The sequence below is a fragment of the Sycon ciliatum genome, chromosome 8 (genome assembly GCF_964019385.1).
Source record: "Sycon ciliatum chromosome 8, ocSycCili1.1, whole genome shotgun sequence".
Lineage (NCBI taxonomy): Eukaryota > Metazoa > Porifera > Calcarea > Leucosolenida > Sycettidae > Sycon > Sycon ciliatum.
In genome coordinates this window covers 19,335,948-19,356,140 of record NC_088650.1, presented here as the reverse complement: position 1 = coordinate 19,356,140, position 20,193 = coordinate 19,335,948, and the positions used below count along the sequence as shown (strand labels likewise).

The following is a 20,193-nucleotide window of genomic DNA, read 5'->3' as shown; positions in this document are numbered from 1 at the left end:
GAAAGACAACCCAAAAAATTGGGAAATAAATAGAACACTCAATTGAAATGTAACAGTAATACTGTTACATTTCAATTGAGTGTTCTATTTATTTCCCAATTTGGGTTGTCTTTCTGCTTTGGTTCTTACTTCATGGTTTCACCCTAGTATACTGTCACTACATGTATAGTTCTACTGAAGTAGTAACAGCCAGACCCTCAGTAACAGCCAGACCCTCAGTAACAGCCAGACCCTCAGTAATAGCCAGACCCTCAGTAACAGCCAGACCCTCAGTAACAACCAGACCCTCAGTAACAGCCAGACCCTCAGTAACAACCAGACCCTCAGTAACAGCCAGACCCTCAGTAACAACCAGACCCTCAGTAACAGCCAGACCCTCAGTAACAGCCAGACCCTCAGTAACAACCAGACCCTCAGTAACAGCCAGACCCTCAGTAACAACCAGACCCTCAGTAACAGCCAGACCCTCAGTAACAACCAGACCCTCAGTAACAGCCAGACCCTCAGTAACAGCCAGACCCTCAGTAACAACCAGACCCTCAGTAACAACCAGACCCTCAGTAACAGTCAGACCCTCAGTAACAACCAGACCCTCAGTAACAACCAGACCCTCAGTAACAGCCAGACCCTCAGTAACAACCAGACCCTCAGTAACAGCCAGACCCTCAGTAACAGCCAGACCCTCAGTAACAACCAGACCCTCAGTAACAACCAGACCCTCAGTAACAGTCAGACCCTCAGTAACAGTCAGACCCTCAGTAACAACCAGACCCTCAGTAACAGCCAGACCCTCAGTAACAACCAGACCCTCAGTAACAACCAGACCCTCAGTAACAGTCAGACCCTCAGTAACAACCAGACCCTCAGTAACAACCAGACCCTCAGTAACAGTCAGACCCTCAGTAACAGTCAGACCCTCAGTAACAGTCAGACCCTCAGTAAGCAGCAAGAGTTTTCATTTTACTGCAGCCAATGGCCTACTGTAAGTCTACAAATTTTCAGCCCATTCAAGTTTCAGCCTCCCAGGGGTAAAACACATTTCGGCCTCCCAGGGCTAAAACACATTTCGGCCTCCCAGGGCTAAAACACATTTCGGCAGCAACACATTTTCAGCCTGTACTGCTGCCGACTGTCACACTGAACCTTGCAAAACAAAATTTCGGCAGCAACAAATTTTCGGCCAAACACAACCAGGCCGAATATAGCCGAAAAAAATATGCGCCGAATATTTGTTGACTTACAGTAGCCCTCTACCTAGCCACCATCCAGGAAACAGCACTACAGACTGTACAGCGCTACAGTACAGTCTGTATCGGCTATAGCGTACCCTTTTGATTTCCATGATTTTATCACTATAACCGATGCATCACTATATGCGATACGACCGATTTTTTTTCTTTTTTCCGATCGACACATGAAAGGCAAGGAAATACTTCCAGCATGGCGTTTTGACATATGAGCATGCTGCATAGTTGACAGTGCCCGCATTTCCATACAAAAAAATCTGTTATTTACATGTACATGTATCACTATAAAAATAAGCAAGGTGAAGAAAGTTAAAAAATAGGGCCTTTGATATTATTGCTACATGTATTTTAAAGTTATCACTATAGCCGATAATACTATAGTGTGTTATGCATGTTTTGATTCTTTGTTGTCATCATAATATCCGATATATCATTACATCTGATAATATTGGTTATAGTGATATTTGTACTGGATAAAATACGTTTTGCTTTTGATATTTCGTACCAATATCACTGTAGCCGATATATTCTTATATCCGGTCACTCTATAGCCGATACAGACTGTACTACAAGAGCAGTACTGTTTGCAGTATGGTGCTACTCAATAACTTGAACAGGATGTGACATGTGCTGGCTGCAAGCATGACTACAATGACTGTAGGCAGCAGCATACACCTGCACACAAGCAGCCCATCGTGTACATACAGTGAGCACAATGACTGTAGGGGCATTCTCCACTACAGCGGGACATCACGTGTACATACAGTGTGCACAATGACTGTAGTGTAGCCTGTGTAGGGGCCACATGTCTCCACTACAGCGGTACATCAACTATATGTACACAGTGTTGACGGCAAAGCTCTCCAAGGCTTCACCAGTCCACCAACGCTAAGCATGACATAGAACTGCCACCAGCTAAGTGAGTTGTAACTTGACACAACTAAAAACAACCAAATTTATCTATTTGCCAACCGTGCGCTATTGCACACGGAGCTACAGAAGAAAACACCAAGGTACAGAACAGTGCAGGAGAAGAACAGATTTTAGTGCCCATTTTTAGATCAACCAAACAATACTGGAGCCAACACAGTGCCAACACGGGCAAGACACGTCACCAGCAGCCACAGCCTTGAGACCACTTGCCATTTGTACAGATCCACGAAATCCCGTAGAATCCCGTAGACCCGGTAGGGTGTTCATTGTGTGCTATGCATGACCGTTTAGCGTCATAATTCAATGACCAGCAATCGCTTTTCCAGCTTCTTCACTTTGGTTAGAACTAATGACTAGCTAGATCTTTGTCAGAAAACGGTTTTCATATGAAATGCCTTCAGGCCCCATTTCTAAGTGGAAATAGCAGAAAACACAGGAGGGTCCTGCACATTCAACACCCTTCCGGGTCTACGGGATTCTACGGGATTTCGTGGATCTGTACAAATGGCAATCGGTCCATTTAATTATAGCAACCAGCAAGCTGTGTACAGTGTACCATGGTGTACAGCTGCTGAACCCTGAACCCTGAACCCTACTGCTGAACCCTACTACCCTACATGTAGTGAATCGTCAGTTCATGCAGTCACTTGGACCTACGTGTACAGTGTACACGTGTAGATCAGTGTAGATCAGTGTAGATCAGTGTAGATCAGTATAGATCAGTGTAGATCAGTGTAGATCAGTGTAGATCAGTGTAGATCACAGACTGGATACTAATGATACGCTGAAGACAGGCCCGTAGCAGCCCCATTTAGGTTGGTCCGGCAAGATCCGACTTTGATGCTCCCTCTCCCCCCCCCCCCCCCATACTCATACATATGCCGGTACATGTACATGTACATGACTTTATCTTGCCCGTAAAAGAGGCCGTTACCCGCCAAAACAAAACAAAAAACATGTACACACATTGTACATGTACATGTACAGTTGTATGTAATCATGACCATGCAGAGTGACATAGGGCGAGAAAAGGAAGAAGGACGTTCTGCATGAGTCAGGAAAAGGGCATCAGCATGTTGTGTCCGTCCAAACAGAACTTGTTGAAGCCTGTGAAGGCATAGCAACAGTATCTAAATGCATGTGATAAAAGAACCAAAATGTACCTTTGGAGGAGGGGAAAGGGTATTGCAATGGACTATCTTTGGTACAAACCCTATCTAGAAAGAATTGGAGGAAGAAAAGAATCCGAGCACGTTTCAGGAAGCAGTGTAGGAACATTCACGGGCATGACTTTCCTCATGACCTTCAGCAGGGTCATATTTCTGATGACATGTACAATGTACATGTAGGTCTACTACCGGCACCAAGAGTCCATAACTCTTTCCGGCACTACTATGTAATACCTCTTACTACTTATTGCACACATCATCATCATCATGGGTGGACATCCTGAGCTGCTCACATGGGTGAGCTCCCCCCCTCTTCTTTTTCTTTTTCTCTTCTTTTTTTGGCCGAATATTGGTCCGGCAGTTGCCGGACCTGCCGGACCTGCGCCTGCTACGGCCCTGTAAGACAGGATAGTAGTACACATTATCACTAGGTGAAACACATCATACATGTATTACATGTACAGTGCAGTGCTCAATGAAATTCCATCAAGCTAGTCAATGGCACGCCGTGCAGTGCTGTGCAGTGCTGTGCAGCCCTAGACCTGGCAACACTGGGATGTGAAGGCTGGCCAAGCCGACTACTCACTTGATCGGATTTTTTTGCCCGCTGCTACCACTAGATATGGCATGTTCTCTATTTCTTTCCTTGGCGCTGATAGGTGAAATTCTCTGCCTGTCTCGTGTCGTCAGGTTGAGCATCTGTCCGTTTTTTGTTTCGCTCTGTAAAGAGCACTTAGGGTTCCCTGTAAGACGGCAACGTCTGTAGGGCCTTCCCTATCAAAATGATAAATTCTACTAATTAATAATTTTGTAGCGCCATTGCTACCAATGTAAAACAGGTGGGGTCGAATCTGACAAAGTTGACTTTAACCACCGCTGCCACCAATTTTGTAGCGGGCCGCAGTCTCTCGGAGGCAAGAATACACAAGGGTCTCAGTGAACACACTGTAACTGGCAATTGAATGTAACTATAACTGGCAATGAAATTAACTGGCTCAAAAGAATCGTGCACAGCAGCTTTAATGCACAGGCAGACTCCGTATGCTAATGTACGGGGATTCGCTAATGTATGGGGATTCAGTACGGGGATATGCTGTACTCTAAACACTATACGCTATACGCTTTGAAGTCACCAGCGTGCCAACGCTACACTACTACTACTACTACTACTACTACTATTTCATCGAGCAGCACCATGTACATGTACTTGGTCTGTACAGAGATGGCAACACATCATGTGTACAGTGTGTACATATATGGCAACACATCATGTGTACAGTGCGTACATATATGGCAACACATCATGTGTACAGTGTGTACATATATGGCAACACATCATGTGTACAGTGCGTACATATATGGCAACACATCATGTGTACAGTGTGTACATATATGGCAACACATCATGTGTACAGTGCGTACATATATGGCAACACATCATGTGTACAGTGTGTACATATATGGCAACACATCACATCCAGTGTGTACATTTAATTAAGGCAACATACCATGCATGCAGCGCCTACCGTAGTTCCGCGCATATAAGCTCATGGGCTAATATACGAAATAATGCATTTTCCGGGAAAAAATCAGTAATAATGGTTCGTTTTTTAGCCCTGGGCCTATATTCGAATTTTGAAGGCAGCTGTCACGCGAAAAGTACAAGTCTGTGCGCCGTTGTCCGCCTACTGTAGGTACCGGTACTGGTAATGTAGTCTGCACTGACATGCTGTATTACGGTGTTTGGGTCTGTTTATTAGCCCATGGGCCTATAAACGGAGGTGGGCCTATATCCGGATATAGGCCCACGGGCTTATATGTGCGGAACTACGGTACAGATAGGGCACCACATCACCCGCACAGTGTGTACATTATGGCAATAGATCATGACTGATTGTGTAGAGTGACAGGAACTACACAACAGTACACAACAGTACACAACAGTACACATCACCGGTAAGCAAAGTACAAAGAGCAGAGACACATCACACACGCCACCGTTGCCATAAATTATGGAGTGACGCACCACATTGCCAATCCCGTGACGTGCATTCCAACACACCACTATTAGTATTAGCATAAAGCAGAGCACACACACACACACACACACACACACACACACACACACACACACACACTCCGACACAAACAGTACGGTACGGACAAGACCACAATTGACACCAAAATTCGATTTGGAAAGAACGTGTGGCAGTGATTAACTGAAAACAGGAACACAGCATTTCCTGCATGACATGCTCCGCTCTTAGCAATCACAGCTCAGTCACGGTTTAGCCACAGATCAGCCACACGTAAACACAATCTAAAATGCAAGCATGCAAATGAAAAGTTCGGTTTAACACTAAGAATGGTAAAATCACTTGTCAGTCACAATGAGACGATTGAGAACAGGAAGTGAGCAGCTGGGAGAGTTTCCTTCATTTGCACAGCTGCTGTACAGCTGCTGCACAACTGCTGCACAGCTGTACAGTCTCTATGAGTCCCAGCCTACCATTGGGCTGAACAAAGTGTGTGCGTGTGGTGCTGGAAGGAAGTGAAGCTGCACAGCATCAGCACACACCACGTGTATACATGAATGTGCTCATCTACACATTGATGTAGTTCAGAGTAGAGCCAGAGTACTGCACTATGCCTCACTGGTTAATCACACTAACAGAGTAACTAACTACAGTCCATTTCAAAACTATAGACGCGTGCGTACCTAGGCAAAAACCGTGATGCCAGCATCTATACCACATAAAATCCGTGATCACTTTGTGCATAAATTTTTCCAAATTGGGCATCTGTTATCCAATCGTTTAGAAACTATATGAGAGTAATTGTGGAGCGGACCTAAGCAATATTCCGAAAACTATTCTCAAAAAGTTCCAGCCAAATTTGAAATATTTCAAAAACCCTACGCGTCTATAGTTTTGAAATGGACTGTAGTACAAGTCAACCGTGGACGGGGACAGTTCGTCACCATGCCAAGCGCCATGAACTCAAGATAAAGTGCAAGAACATCAGAGTGGTGCCAAACCGCTGTTGTCCACCATTGCACTGATCCATGTAAATATCCTTACTCATACCCGCGGATAGCAACAGTGTAAATGTGCTTGTGTGGATGGCTCATTATAAGGTCAGGTCAGCTATTATTGGTCTTGGCAAACTGCAAACCGGCGGTACTCGTAGATGTATACCCCTGTCACAATGGATAACATGGCTGAATGCGTTTGACGGTCACACATCAAGGAGAACGAGGTTTAGATGCTACTATGATTGATGATCTCCATTTCTTAGCAGCAGCAGCAGCAGCAGCATTGGCAACTCTCTACAAACAAGCCCTGGTACTAGCACTACTGCTGGTCCTACACAGCCACACAGCCACACAGCCACACAGCCACACAGCCGCACAGCCACACAGCTATACATGTACTACCAGTAAGCCATATATGTAAAAGGCTATCGCTTATCAGCCAGTATGACATCATCGAGCACTCTGATTACATCATGATGATGTCACACCCATAGCACTATAGCTACAGTGCACTTGTTACCATGCCAGTCAGTCCATATAGGCAGCACACACCACGCTGCTGTTCTACTACAGTGCCTTCACAAGGCATACATCACAACTACACATCCCATACAGAATTTACGACCTGGCTTGACTAAACAGCCCAAGTTGCATACATGCACGTCACCGCTGCACAGCTTCAAGCCAGGCCACCAACTTCAGCCAGCGTGGCTAGTCAACGCCACAGCAGAGCAAACATAAATTTCCGGATTGAGCTCGCTAGGCCAAGGGTCAATGCACAAAGCTAGAGGGCATCTGCAGCTGCAAACACAAAATTTGGGTTAATGTGAGAACTAACTGGACGGCTCTGGCATGAAATACATTGCAGCACAAGTCATGCTGAGAAGCCACACGTGCACACACACACACACACACACACACACCACACACACACTCACACACACACACACACACACACACACACACTCACTCACACACACACACTCACTCACTCACTCACACACACACACACACACACACACACACACACACACACACACACACACACACACACACCAACTCAACCATGGCAGATTGCAAGTGCATGTACATGTACATTTTTCCCAGCCAGAGCATAGAGCAGGAAATGAGATTCAATCCTAAGCAGCAGCAGCTGCCTGCACAGGTGGTGAGCACACATTCAGTATCTAACCATCATGAAATCCAAACTATCCACATAAACTACGTGTATTCGGCGTATGCCATGACAGAAAATAACCAGGAAGTTGGCATCTGATACCATGGTTATTCACTAGCACTTTCTTCAGCCGTATTCTGGTGGAAGATAATCTTGGATTGCACACAGCCAAGTCAGGCAAACTCTGTTGCCATGCCTGTTTAACAAAGCAACACCCCGTGAGAACTGACAACCCTACAATGGAGAGGCAAGCAAACGCTGGCGCCAGAAGAAGAGATGAGAGGGGGATGCACGGCTGACCATCAGACGCACACACGTGCGCTCAACCGCGCTGCACCAGGCAACGCACAGAAACATGTCAGAAGCTAGCGCGTCCCAGAAACCCCGCACATCACGCCCACCACCGACGTGTAACAAAGTCCCCCGGAAACTCCAGACAGCTTGCGGCCTCACGAGCTTATAAAGTTAGCGACGCCAGAGCACCGTGCATTCATTGGTTATCCGGCCATACATGCTCGCACACTATGTATGTGCGTGTTTCAAGTGATGCTTAGTCCTCAAACGGCAGCAGAGATAGAACACCGTACGTGCTGCTTTGCCAGAGACGTGTACGTGCGTGCACTGAGAGAATATTATTGAGAAGGAAAGAAAGAGTCCAGAGAGTCAGTTCAGATAGTTGGTCCAGAGAGCCAGTCTAGGTAGTCGGCCGAGAGTCAGTCCAGAGTCAGTTCCAGGAGTCAGTCCAGTGAGGCAGTCCAGAGAGGCAGTCCAGAGAGGCAGTCCAGAGAGTCAGTCCAGAGAGTCAATCCAGAGAGTCAGTCCAGAGAGTCAGTCCAGAGAGTCAGTCCAGAGAGTCAGTCCAGAGAGTCAGTCCAGAGAGTCAGTCCAGAGAGTCAGTCCAGAGAGTCAGTCTACTTTGTCTCTGGCACTACAGATAACTACTACCACAGTGGCCAGCATCTCCTGCCAACCTACAGCTACAGCTATGAGCTAGTCAAGCTGTAGAGCTGTAGAGCTGTAGAGCTGCAAATAAGTGCATGCAGTAGCAATAGAGATCAGAGCAGGTTGAGAGCACTCATCAGACCAGGTTGAGAGCACTCACATTGCACTCACATTGCACTCACTACCTGGCTGTCCCTGGTAGTTGTACTCACTACCTGACTGTGCCTAGCAATTGGACTGACTGCCCGACTGATACTAGAAGTTGGCCCACCAGTTGTAAGACAGTGAGACCTTTGAACATTGGCTACTCAAACCGAGGAATGGTTTGCTTCCCAGCTCCTGCGAGGCTATCAACCTTTCCAGAATGAGTTTCAACTTCAGTGACTTCTTTCCGGCCGCCTGAAACGTCGATTGATAAACTGTTTCAGAGAAGTGAGACACCAGCATAGAGGCTGCTCATGATGAGTGCAGCAGCGGCAGCAGCAAGAACTGGCACGCCGGTGACCATATGCTCCGATGACTGGCCCATTGGGCCTATTGGGGCTATTGGAGATGCAGAGGTGAAGAGCGGTGTCAGTGACAGCAAGTCATCATCAGACAACACCAGCAATTCCACCGCCATGCCGGGGGACGGCGACGATGACGAGAGTATGGGAAGCACGGTGGCCATGGCAATGAGGACCTGGCTACAACGGCAGTGCCCCGAAGACTGGTACAGCGTGGTGTCACTGATCATAGACATCAGCTGGCGGGTTCTGTACAGCAAGCCAGCATCGTCGTATCCATGGTACAGGGTCAACGCTGGTATGCATGAGAACATACACATCAGTCCAATGATCGTAGAGCGGCGGACAGAGAGCCAAGAAGGCCCACGGGGCACACGGCACAGGCGAGAGTTCATCCACGACGAGATGCTGGACACTTCAAGTGGCATTCTGAATGTGGCATCGCTATTTGACGTCAACGACGGTTACTATCACGATGACACACCGATGCAGGAGACGCCAGATGGAGGGTGCTACCCAGAACAAGAAACAAAGTCACGTCCAGTACACAATGGACGTGGAGGAACAAAGTCAGGTCCAGCACACAATGGATGTGGAGGAAGCATGTCCCCACAGGACAGCGGTGTTGAAACCAGTACACAGATTGATGCCACCAGGTGTGTTCGTCTGCCCAGTCATTGCCAGCCTCATCACAATCACCGTCACGAGCAAAACTCCGTTGAGCCGCCATCGGGTATTCGCATTGGTCTGCACGGCGCACCATCGCTCGGCAAGAGCCAGGTGTGCCAGCGGCTGCTCCTCAACTGGGCGTATCGGCGGCAATTGGCTAGGTTCTACCTGGTGGTACACTGGGAACTGCGTGATGCCAGCGTACAGTCAGCCAGCTCACTGCAAGACCTGCTGCTGGCATTGGGAGTACAGGACGACATGGTGAGCAGCGCCGTACCAGCGCTGCAGCGCATGCGCGGACGCGGCTGCCTCTTCATTCTGGACGGCCTGGATGAGATGAGCCCGCAGACAGCCACCACCACCGCCACCACCACCACCGGCGCAGGCCAGTTTGTGCGGCAGCTGATGGATGGCCGTGCTCTGCCGGAAGCTTGCCTACTGGTGACATCACGGCCGTGTGCGCAGTCCGAGGCGCTCTTTGCCAAGTACACCATACAGCTGGACATTCTGGGCTTCAGCGATCAACAAGCCGAGGAGTTCATCAGCTGTCACCTGGCCACAATGGAGAGTGATGGGTCTGGCCCGCTGGCAGACCGGCTGATCGGTCTTCGCCGTGATCAGCCACACATCGCCGCGCTAACACGCAGTCCCCTGCTAGCACTGGTGGTGTGCGAGATATTCCGTCATGGCCGCCGGCTGCCCAGCACACGCACAGAGTTGTACGAGCAGGTTGTACTGACGTCAATGCAGGGAGAGGTGGAACAGGGCCGTCTCAAGCTACCTATCGGCGACCTCAACAGCACAACACTCGGCCATATCGGAGCAACGAGTGCACGCCTGCTGGAGAAGATTGCCCAGCTGGCACTGGTCACTCTACAGGCCGGTCACGTGGAGTTCGACAATCACATACTCAGAGAGAACGGATGCGACGAAGCAAGCGAGCCAGACGTCCACCACCTGGGCCTGCTAGCTAGTGTGCTGGATTCGGTGCACAGCGGGCGGCTACTTTCGGCAAGGAGGTTTAGCTTCTCACATCAGACTGTTCAGGAGTACCTGTCGGCATACGCCCTGGTGCAGCGCTTGCTCAGACACACACAGCAGCAACAGCGACAACAGCAGCAACAACAACATGACCGTGAGAAGAAGATCACACGGCTCATCTCTAACTGGTTCAGCAGGCAGAGCGGCACATCACCACGTGTGGAAGAAGAAACGCAAGACAGACACGAGTGTGGAGCACCAGACAACTGCCTTCTTAAGGAGATCTACGGCAGAATCGACTGCAGCAAGAACAGCCTACTGTGGCAGTTCATAGCCGGGTCGTTACCAGCCAAGTACTCATCCTGTCTTGGCGCACTCATCAACGGGGTCATGAGAGAGTCACGGCCAAAACCAGATACTGTCCTCAACGCCATCGGTTGCCTGTCGGAGTTCTGCCGGAGGGAGCCACCACAGCCAGTGCCGGAGAATCTGCTCATGCCGAGCGACATCAAGTTGTCACACATTCGCCTTAGCCAGTATGATCTGGGTGCGCTCTGCTTCGCCATGCAGATATCGACGCACACCAAGAAGCTCTACCTGTCCCATTGCAACCTGGCACAGCAGGCAACGGTGCGCCTCAACTGCAAGATCGCTGCCGCCACGACCATCACGGAGCTGTGGATCTCCGGCAACAACCTTGGTGATAACGGGTTTGCCAGGATAGCGTGCACCGTGCTGAAGAATAATGTAGTCAAGGTGATCTACGGCAGCAAGAATGCATTGAGCAAGGATTGCTGTGCCGACTTGGCCAACGCATTGGCACGCAATACCAGTCTGGAGCGCCTGGATCTCTCCAACAATCCAAACATTGGTGATGCTGGCCTGGCACAGATACTGGAGGCGTTCTGCATGCAGTCAGTACAGCAGCCGAGTGCACCGCGTCCTCTCAATGATCTGGGCCTGCGTGAAACCGGCCTGGGAGACGGTGCCTGCCATGCGCTGGCTAACCTGCTGATGGTGCCGCAAACACGGCTAGCAAAGCTGCGCATCAGCTGCAATCTCGTCACGGCCGACGGCACCGAGTCACTGTCCAGAGCTCTGATGAGCAACAGCAGTGTGACGGATCTCAAGCTGGACAGAAACAACATTGGCAACGAGGGCGTGCACGCACTGGCAGCTGTACTGCGGCGAAACACCACGCTCGCCAGGCTCTACATCAACAACACCGCATTCAGCGAGAGCGGCGCTAACGCACTGACAAAGGCAATGGCATTGAACGATACGCTCACTGCTCTCGATGTGCGCGAGAACAGCATAGGCTCAGGTGCAGGTATGGCCCTGGTCCTGGCTAGTCTACACCATCAGAAACTCAACTGGCTAGACATCTGCTACAATCAAATAGCAAGTCAGCAGTGTCAGGAGATCATGAAGCAGCTACGACAGCGCAAGCCTAGCATGCAGCTCTACATGCAGCCACAGTTCAACAGCACACCGAACAGAGGCTCGGAAACAGCGCGTGGCCGACACCGGGGCATGGGCTACAGCAGCACCTACAGCTGCAGCGGCAGTGGAAGTGGCGAGTACACTGCGCCCATTCAGATTACACTCAGCCAGCCGGTACGCAGTTGCAACAGCACCGACAGCACACTGTGCCATCTGTAAATCAGCGGTTGACAACAATTGGCTCCCACTGGATGCGACGACAACCAGATAACCTTTCTTGGTACATGCACTGTATGTGCTGTGTGAACCATCTGCTGAAGATTCCAACTTCACTATCTTCATAATTCCAGCGATCCCTTTGCCCTTGCCAATACATGCATTATATATAAATGCAAAGCCACACATTCCCTGCCACTAGCCATTTCCTTCTCTTGTTGATGTTGCCTTGTTCAGAGGCAGAAGCATGGATCACTTGAACAATGCATTGCGCACGTGACTGTCAACACATCTTATTATTACGCGCAGCCTTAGTCAGAGTTACATACATGAATATTGATTAGTTGACTGGCCAGGAATCTCGCTTATTTTTATTTTTTAGATACACTCATAGCTCGGTTATCCGGGCCCCGAAGTTACGGGCACTTCGGTCTACCGGGCACCCTGGGGGTAAGTTTCAGTGGAAATATTACTACTCCTTTGTCACTTTGTGTGGAAAAAGTGACGTCACACGCCATGTTCTGTGCACACTTGTGCACTTTCCCCATCAAGATGTATATGATTCGGAGTTACGGACATTTCAAAGTTACGGGCAGTGCAAGGTCCCGGACTGCCCGGATAAACGAGGTATGAGTGTACAACCTACAAGTAGGTGAAACCATGATGGTTCAGCTCGTATTGGCTGTGCATGACACGTATTCTTGACACGGGCACACGACCAGCACACATACCAAACCCATCACTGCTGTATGCATTTCTCATCTATGCTCATCTCTAGGCAGCCCTCATGATGTCTATACCATATGCCAACATACAAGAGCTGCTCTGGTGCTATTAGGAATGTAGTAACAAGTTAGGATTGAGGCCGTTACAGTCACTTCGGTAAAATGATCACACGAAATCCTGACATGTGTTTCAGATACAGCTAAACAGCTGACCAAAGTACACACAAATCTGCTAGTGCACTGGATGTACCCTACTGATTTCTCTGATAGCAAGAGTACATGAAAACCAGAGTGTGCAGCTCGGATGGGTTGCTGTCACGGCGGAATTCCGTGATTACATCATTTTAGTAATGTAGTGCGTACAAGCAGGATTCAAGCGGGTCTCTTTCTGCACAACTGCAGCTCAGTTGTACGCACTACGCCATTTCCCGCCTCAGATCTGCGCCAAATATGATGTAATCACGGAATTCCGCCGTGACAGACACCCATAGCAGAAAAGGTCCCAAGCTGCATACTCTGGTTTTCATGTACTCTTGCTTATAGCAACCATAGCAACCATAGCAACGATAGCAGACAAGGTCTGAATGAAACAGATCAAGACTTGCACGAGGTAACTGTCCAATCCGCACAATTCGCCAAGCCATGTGAGTCAACCCCCTAGGCACACTTGGTCTACACCGCACCATGTGAATTGGAATGAAACAGTCAGGACAGTTACCTATGCGCACCCTTTGCTTACTGGGGTAACCAGTATAGACTTGGAAGCAGACACTACTACTTCAAGTACTTCGAAATGAAATCGGAGTTACTTTACCAACAAGCCTCAGAAACTGAGAACTGGGAACTCAGAGCCAATGGACATATCAACAACTTTAGCCAAGAAAGCTATAGCAACGACACACGGCATCGTGGAGCCGAAGCTAGCTCAAATAAGTCACTTCCAAAAGCACACACACACACACACACACACACACACACACACACACACACACACACATACGGTGACACCCACCCACACTGACTTACCGGCCTGTCTTGCCCAGAAACCCAGTAGCATGGCACTCATCGATGAACACGAGTGCCTCATACTTCTTAGCCAGCTCCATGATTTTCCTGCAAAACACACGCACATACAGAGATACAACGTACAGGCAAACAAGTCAAGTCAAGCAATGTTAGTATACAACCTCCAAGACCAGGGAGAGGTTGTGTGCTAACTGTACTGCCATGTGTGTATTATATACCACATGCTAGGAATTGATGATATGCCAAATAACGTGCAACTAGACTTGAGAGGGCATTGCAGAGTAGTTGCATACAAAGTTCAAAGTTGTACGGTTACCTGTGACTTGCATTCCTGCAGAGCTAGCTCAGGGTCTATCGTGTACACATTGTAGTACAATTTGTATGCAACTTGTGTGCGATGCCCTCTCAAGTCTAGTTGCGCATTATTTGGCATATCATCTATTGTACACAATCACATGTGGCGGCCACCAGAGTATCACTATGCGTCATCTAACATGTATACATGTACCATGTGTACCACACCATCAGGACTCTCAGGCTGAACGCAGATTGGTTCCCAGCACGGCGGATCTGCCCTCATTAGCCAAACGCAAACTTGGAGAGCGGGCCGAGCATGAACGGACGAGTGCCGTGTATATTCGCAGGTAGAACCTACAATGATTTTGTGACAGAATTTGGAACGGAATGCCGGGCTATTGGATTTTCCTGGGCAAGCTGGCAGTAAAAAAAAGAAAAAAAAGAAAGTAAATTATCGTATCCGTTCCCGAAGGGAACTCACGACGGCCGCTAACACCCGATAAACCCTAGCGGCAGATGCAGCGCCTAACGGTGGGGGTGAGTGGGTAAGTCTCACAACCACTGGCACAAGTGCCGAAAGCGACCCCATTAGCTGCATCCATGTACCCCTTGTGCCTGGCCACAAGTTCCCAGTTGACTGTGGGTAGCAGCACGGCTGGAAAAACCGCTCCCAGGCAGGACTTGAACCAGGTACCTCTCGTATCTCAATCATGGTCTTTGACCAACCCACTGTGCCTGCCTGGCAAGCTGGCAGACTGACACTCATTCCTATTCAGCGAAAGCGTACATCCACTTTCGCCGTCATTGGCGCCGGGCTGTGGTCATGGTTCCGCCAAGCCGCACAGCCAGGATATCCTCCTGAGCGGGCCCCTGCTAATGGAGAAAGCGCAGGACTTCGCGTGGAGAAGCTAAAGGTCGATGGCTTCAAAGCGAATGTTGGCTGGCTGAATCGCTCCAAGAGTCGTCACAGGATCATCTTGAAAATAGTGAGTGAAGAGGAGAAATCCGTCAACACGAGCCACGCTGACTTGTGGCAGAGGACGATACTCCAGGACGTGTCGCGCTACTAGCCGCAGGACATATTCATCGCAGACGAAACTGCGCTGTTTTACCAGTAAGTTGCTTTCCTCCACTGATATTAGGGACCTTTCGCACCCCGCGTACGGATACGAAACGAATGCTGATTCGTCACCTGGGTTCGAGGATTCGTCAGAGTCCCTGCGGAGAACTCGTTTTCACGAATGGAAGCCTCTTCATTCGTGGCACGCTCCGAATCCGTCAGGTACACATTTATTTGGATAGGTACGCATGTTTTGCAAGGTACACATTTTTCCCTTGATTCCAGGATCCATGCACGTGTGCATGTAAAAACCCGTACGCCAAGCTACCGGCGTCCGCGGCCGTATTCGTAGTTGCCATGCACATTTGCATGACGACTTGCGAAACCTGAAATCTGTTTTCAACGAAACGATTACGAGCTGAATCAAACTCTCCTTTCGCATTCGTTTCGTAGCAAATGCGAAAGGTCCCTTATATTACGCATTCTTTCTTGTGTTTGATTGCATCAACTTTGTTGGGTGGTACCCATAAAATCACTTGTAGAAGCTGGCGACAAGTGCGAAGGGAAACCCCCCAGCAAAGAGTGCCTGCCCTCATTACATGCTCCTTGGCTGGAGAACGTTTGCCATTGCTCATGATCGGCAAGAGTAAGAATGCGAGGTGTCTCCGCGGTGTAGCGAACTTCCCTACACAGTATGTAGTGAACCAAAAGGCATGGATGACTACATGTAGTGTCCTTTTCACTGACTGGATCCAGCAACTACTTGACCGTTTACTACCTACGGGAAGTTAACTACAGTATCTTGCTTTGCCATAGAATGTTGTGTGACTATTGTTGTAACAGTTTTCCCATGTTCACCATAACTTTCAACTCCCTCACACCTCATGCATCTTACGCCTGTCTACTAGCACCTTCAATGGCGCCATTGCCACATGTATGCTATCACCTTTTGCACATAACTGGTTGACGCACGGTCAACAAGGTCTCTTACTTTTCAAGTCGTCCTGGTCTTAGTCATCCCGTCTCTAATAAATGTCGTTCCACCAACCTACCTGTTCCCGTTGTCAGTTGTGTTAGTGAGTGAGCAAGAAACCTCTCTTGTTCGGACCCAACATTCAATTAAAACTGTTACAATTGTGCGCAATGGCATTGTGAACTAGCAAGAATCCCACTTACACCAGTGGTGCAACATCACCGTCCATGCTGAACACACCATCAGTGACAATCAGTCTCATCCGGGAGCTGGACTTGACAGCTGCTAGCTTGTTCTCCAAGTCTACAAAAAGCAAATGTGCGCAGTTTACACAGACAGGTACACACCATAATTCGTTCAAAAGACCAAGAGAGAGAGAGAGAGAGAGAGAGAGAGAGAGAGAGAGAGAGAGAGAGAGAGAGAGAGAGAGAGAGAGAGAGAGAGAGAGAGAGAGAGAGAGAGAGAGAGAGAGAGAGAGAGAGAGAGAGAGAGAGAGAGAGAGAGAGAGAGAGAGAGAGAGAGAGAGAGAGAGAGAAGGAGAGACTCCCACCTTCCATGTCCATATGGTTGTAGCGCTGCTTCTGTGCTTTGCAGAGGCGAATACCATCAATAATGGATGCATGGTTCAGCTCATCTGAGAGCACAGCATCTTCCGGTGTCAGCATCACTTCAAACAGTCCGGCATTGGCATCGAAGCAACTGGCGTAGAGAATAGCAGCTTCACGAGAGTGGAACTCGGCAATCTTCCGCTCCAAATCCATGTGAATGTCCTGCAGCACACAGATGTGGTTACAAGTACACAGACATGTACATTCAGCGTTTCACTGAGCGAGTGTTTTTCAACTCTGTGCTGACCCAATGTGGGCAACATGGTGCGCCATCAAACTCTTCGAGGTTGAGGACTCTTGCTATAGGCCAAGAGATGCATCACCACTGCATGAAGTGTCCACACGGATTTTGAAAACACTACTAAACTTACGGTTTATTAGTATGGTCATTATGGTGGTAAAGACACACCTGGCAATATGGCGGTAAATACACGCCTGCCCACACACGCTCTCTAGGGTGCAAAGTTCTGGCACAGAGCTCTCCTTCTCACCACCACCACTACCATCAGTTTGCGCCTGGCGCCTAGCCGATGCATGGTTAGTGATATCCAACATAGCAGGCTGGTACATCAGGTAGCGCATGGTGCGTAGTAGATGACACAGCAATGACATAGCTCGATTGCGACGTACGTCTCGTCCCCTATGTTCGATACCGCTAACCAGGCACGAACTGATGGTGGTCGTGGTGAGAAGGAGAGCGCTGTGCCAGAATAACTTTGCAGCCTAGAGAGCGCGTGTGGGCAGGCATGTGTTTACCGCCATATTGCCAGGCGTGTCTTTACCACCATATTAATCAACCATTATCGGAACAGTCTGGTTCTGGGGAAAAAACATACAGTCAACTTCGCGTATAACGACACTCGGCGGGGCATCAGAAAAGTGTCCTTATTCGCGAAGTGTCGTTATACCCGAAGTCCCATTATATGTATTACAGTTGGATGGGACTTTGCTCTGGGCATGGAAATTCTGTCGTTATTCGCGAATTGTCGTTATATCCGCAGTCGTTATTAGCGAAGTTGATTGTACATAAGTACAGCTGCAGCGGAGTGAGTCTTCAACTTCATTCTCCCGAGTCAAACTACTAAACTTACCTACTTAACTACTAAACTCCGTCTTTTACTAAAAACCACCAATTACCCGCAGCAATGATGAAACGACCAAGGCCTTCTTTTGCCATGTGAGTAGTACTGTATCTGTCCAGTAGTGCACATACAGAACTATACGCAGCTTGGGAATTTTAGACCCCTGCCTATTTTACTAGAATTAGAGAACCTTCACAAGGTCATCACGTTATAACTCACTGGTCACCAAAACTTCACTACTCGGACTACACTACGGTGTACTGTAATTTCACAAATTTTCGGTGCACTTTTATTTTCGGTACTTTCGGTGCATCTGTTTCATACCTAAAATTGCAATAACCGAACAAGCACTAGCACACATAATCCAATAGGGAACTGCTTCTCTGTACCTAAATTTTCTGTTCACCTAACCTGGCCTTTTGCTCTCATACTGCAATTTTCAGCACCTAAAATTTCTGAAATTAGAAAACTTGTAAATTCGCTGACTTGACTTGCCTGTGTGCCGCAAATGAAGCGAACAGAGCTGAGGCCGGCACCGTGTGTGTCAAGTGCACGCTGAGCAGCTCCAATCACATCCTGGTGAGACTGCGTGACACAGACACAGAAACACAGTGTAACAAGGGGACATACACGTACACATACGTACACACACACACACAAGCACGCACACACACACACACACACACAAGCACATACAAGCACACGGTTCTCAACATCAGCATATGGGATTTAGTACTAGTAACTACAAGTATGGAGTGACTGGAATACTACTACAGAATCGAATGGAACACTTGGCCTTGGACATAACTATTTGTTCCACCGCAGACACTAAACCAGCAGTCGAGCAAGAAGAAGAAAGATGCCACCATCATAGCTTTCGTCTTTTTAGCACCGCCAACGGCGGTCTGCGGTCTCTCAATCCCTCATGTGAGCTATGGAGTCATACCCATGCTAAACTAGTATGAATATGACTCCATGGTACAAACTGCATGCATAAGCCGACAGGCTCCCTGACAGGCAGGTCAATACTCCGTTGTTGTCCGCTCTTCGGCGCCCGACAGTACTGTATTGTAAAAGCAACTGAGGAAGGGCTGCAGTGTGGACTGAGAAAGGTCTGCAGTGTGGACTGAGGAAGGGCTACAGTGTGGACTGAGGAAGGGCTACAGTGTGGACTGAGGAAGGGCTACAGTGTGGACTGATGAAGGGCTACAGTGTGGACTGAGGAAGGGCTACAGTGTGGACTGAGGAAGGGCTACAGTGTGGACTGAGGAAGGGCTACAGTGTGGACTGAGGAATGGCTACAGTGTGGACTGAGGAAGGGCTACAGTGTGGACTGAGGAAGGTCTGCAGTGTGGACTGAGGAAGGGCTGCAGTGTGGACTGAGGAAGGGCTGCAGTGTGGACTGAGGAAGGGCTACAGTGTGGACTGAGGAAGGGCTGCAGTGTGGACTGATGAAGGGCTGCAGTGTGGACTGAGGAAGGGCTACAGTGTGGACTGAGGAAGGGCTACAGTGTGGACTGAGGAAGGGCTGCAGTGTGGACTGAGGAAGGGCTACAGTGTGGACTGAGGAAGGGCTGCAGTGTGGACTGATGAAGGGCTGCAGTGTGGACTGAGGAAGGGCTACAGTGTGGACTGAGGAAGGGCTACAGTGTGGACTGAGGAAGGGCTGCAGTGTGGACTGAGGAAGGGCTGCAGTGTGGGGACAGTGGAGGTATGGATCAACGGTACTCAATGATACTTGTAGAGCCTATACAACTGTTTTGCTCTAGTCATCTCACAAAGAGTTGGACTGTACGTTCATGCAGGTACTAGTGTACACAAGACCCGAGCAATGTGGGAACGTGGCTCAAGTCGGAGTTCTACAAGTCAATTTGAGCACTCACCGAGAGGCCCAGGTAGTTGTTAGCGCAGAAGTTCAGCACAGGCTTGCTAACACCAGACACGTGCACGCTGTTTGCCTGTCGGGACGTGATGACACGCTCAGTCTTCCAAGTGCCGGCCGCCTCAATGTCTTCCAGGTTCTTACCTACATGGAAAGAAGACACAAGGGAAGCACACAACAAAATTTATCAAAATTCAAAAAAATAGCCAGAAGCTCCCTGGCA

At 48.8% G+C, this 20,193-nt stretch overlaps 2 protein-coding genes across 3 annotated transcripts in view; one reads left to right on the top strand and one right to left on the bottom strand.

The window, feature by feature from the left end:
• Nucleotides 1-20,193, bottom strand: part of LOC135822234 (2-amino-3-ketobutyrate coenzyme A ligase, mitochondrial-like) — a 35,599-nt gene that overhangs the window by 4,681 nt on the left and 10,725 nt on the right. For both annotated transcript variants that reach the window (XM_065334955.1, XM_065334956.1), the window contains exons 3-7: nucleotides 19,972-20,114; nucleotides 18,584-18,673; nucleotides 16,949-17,168; nucleotides 16,602-16,701; nucleotides 14,069-14,155 (exon numbers count right to left, since the gene is read on the bottom strand). In XM_065334955.1, coding sequence (XP_065191027.1) covers nucleotides 14,069-14,155; nucleotides 16,602-16,701; nucleotides 16,949-17,168; nucleotides 18,584-18,673; nucleotides 19,972-20,114 — 640 coding nt within the window. The remainder of the gene's footprint in view (nucleotides 1-14,068; nucleotides 14,156-16,601; nucleotides 16,702-16,948; nucleotides 17,169-18,583; nucleotides 18,674-19,971; nucleotides 20,115-20,193) is intronic.
• On the top strand, nucleotides 8,011-13,136 carry LOC135822231 (NLR family CARD domain-containing protein 3-like). The gene has a single exon (XM_065334953.1). The coding sequence runs from the start codon at nucleotides 8,961-8,963 to the stop codon at nucleotides 12,318-12,320; it is 3,360 nt and encodes a 1,119-aa protein (XP_065191025.1). The 5' UTR covers nucleotides 8,011-8,960; the 3' UTR covers nucleotides 12,321-13,136.

What these genes read in the sequence shown, in the direction of transcription:
- LOC135822231 (XM_065334953.1), top strand. Translation starts at nt 8,961, where the DNA reads ATGATGAGTGCAGCAGCGGCAGCAGCAAGAACTGGCACGCCGGTGACC.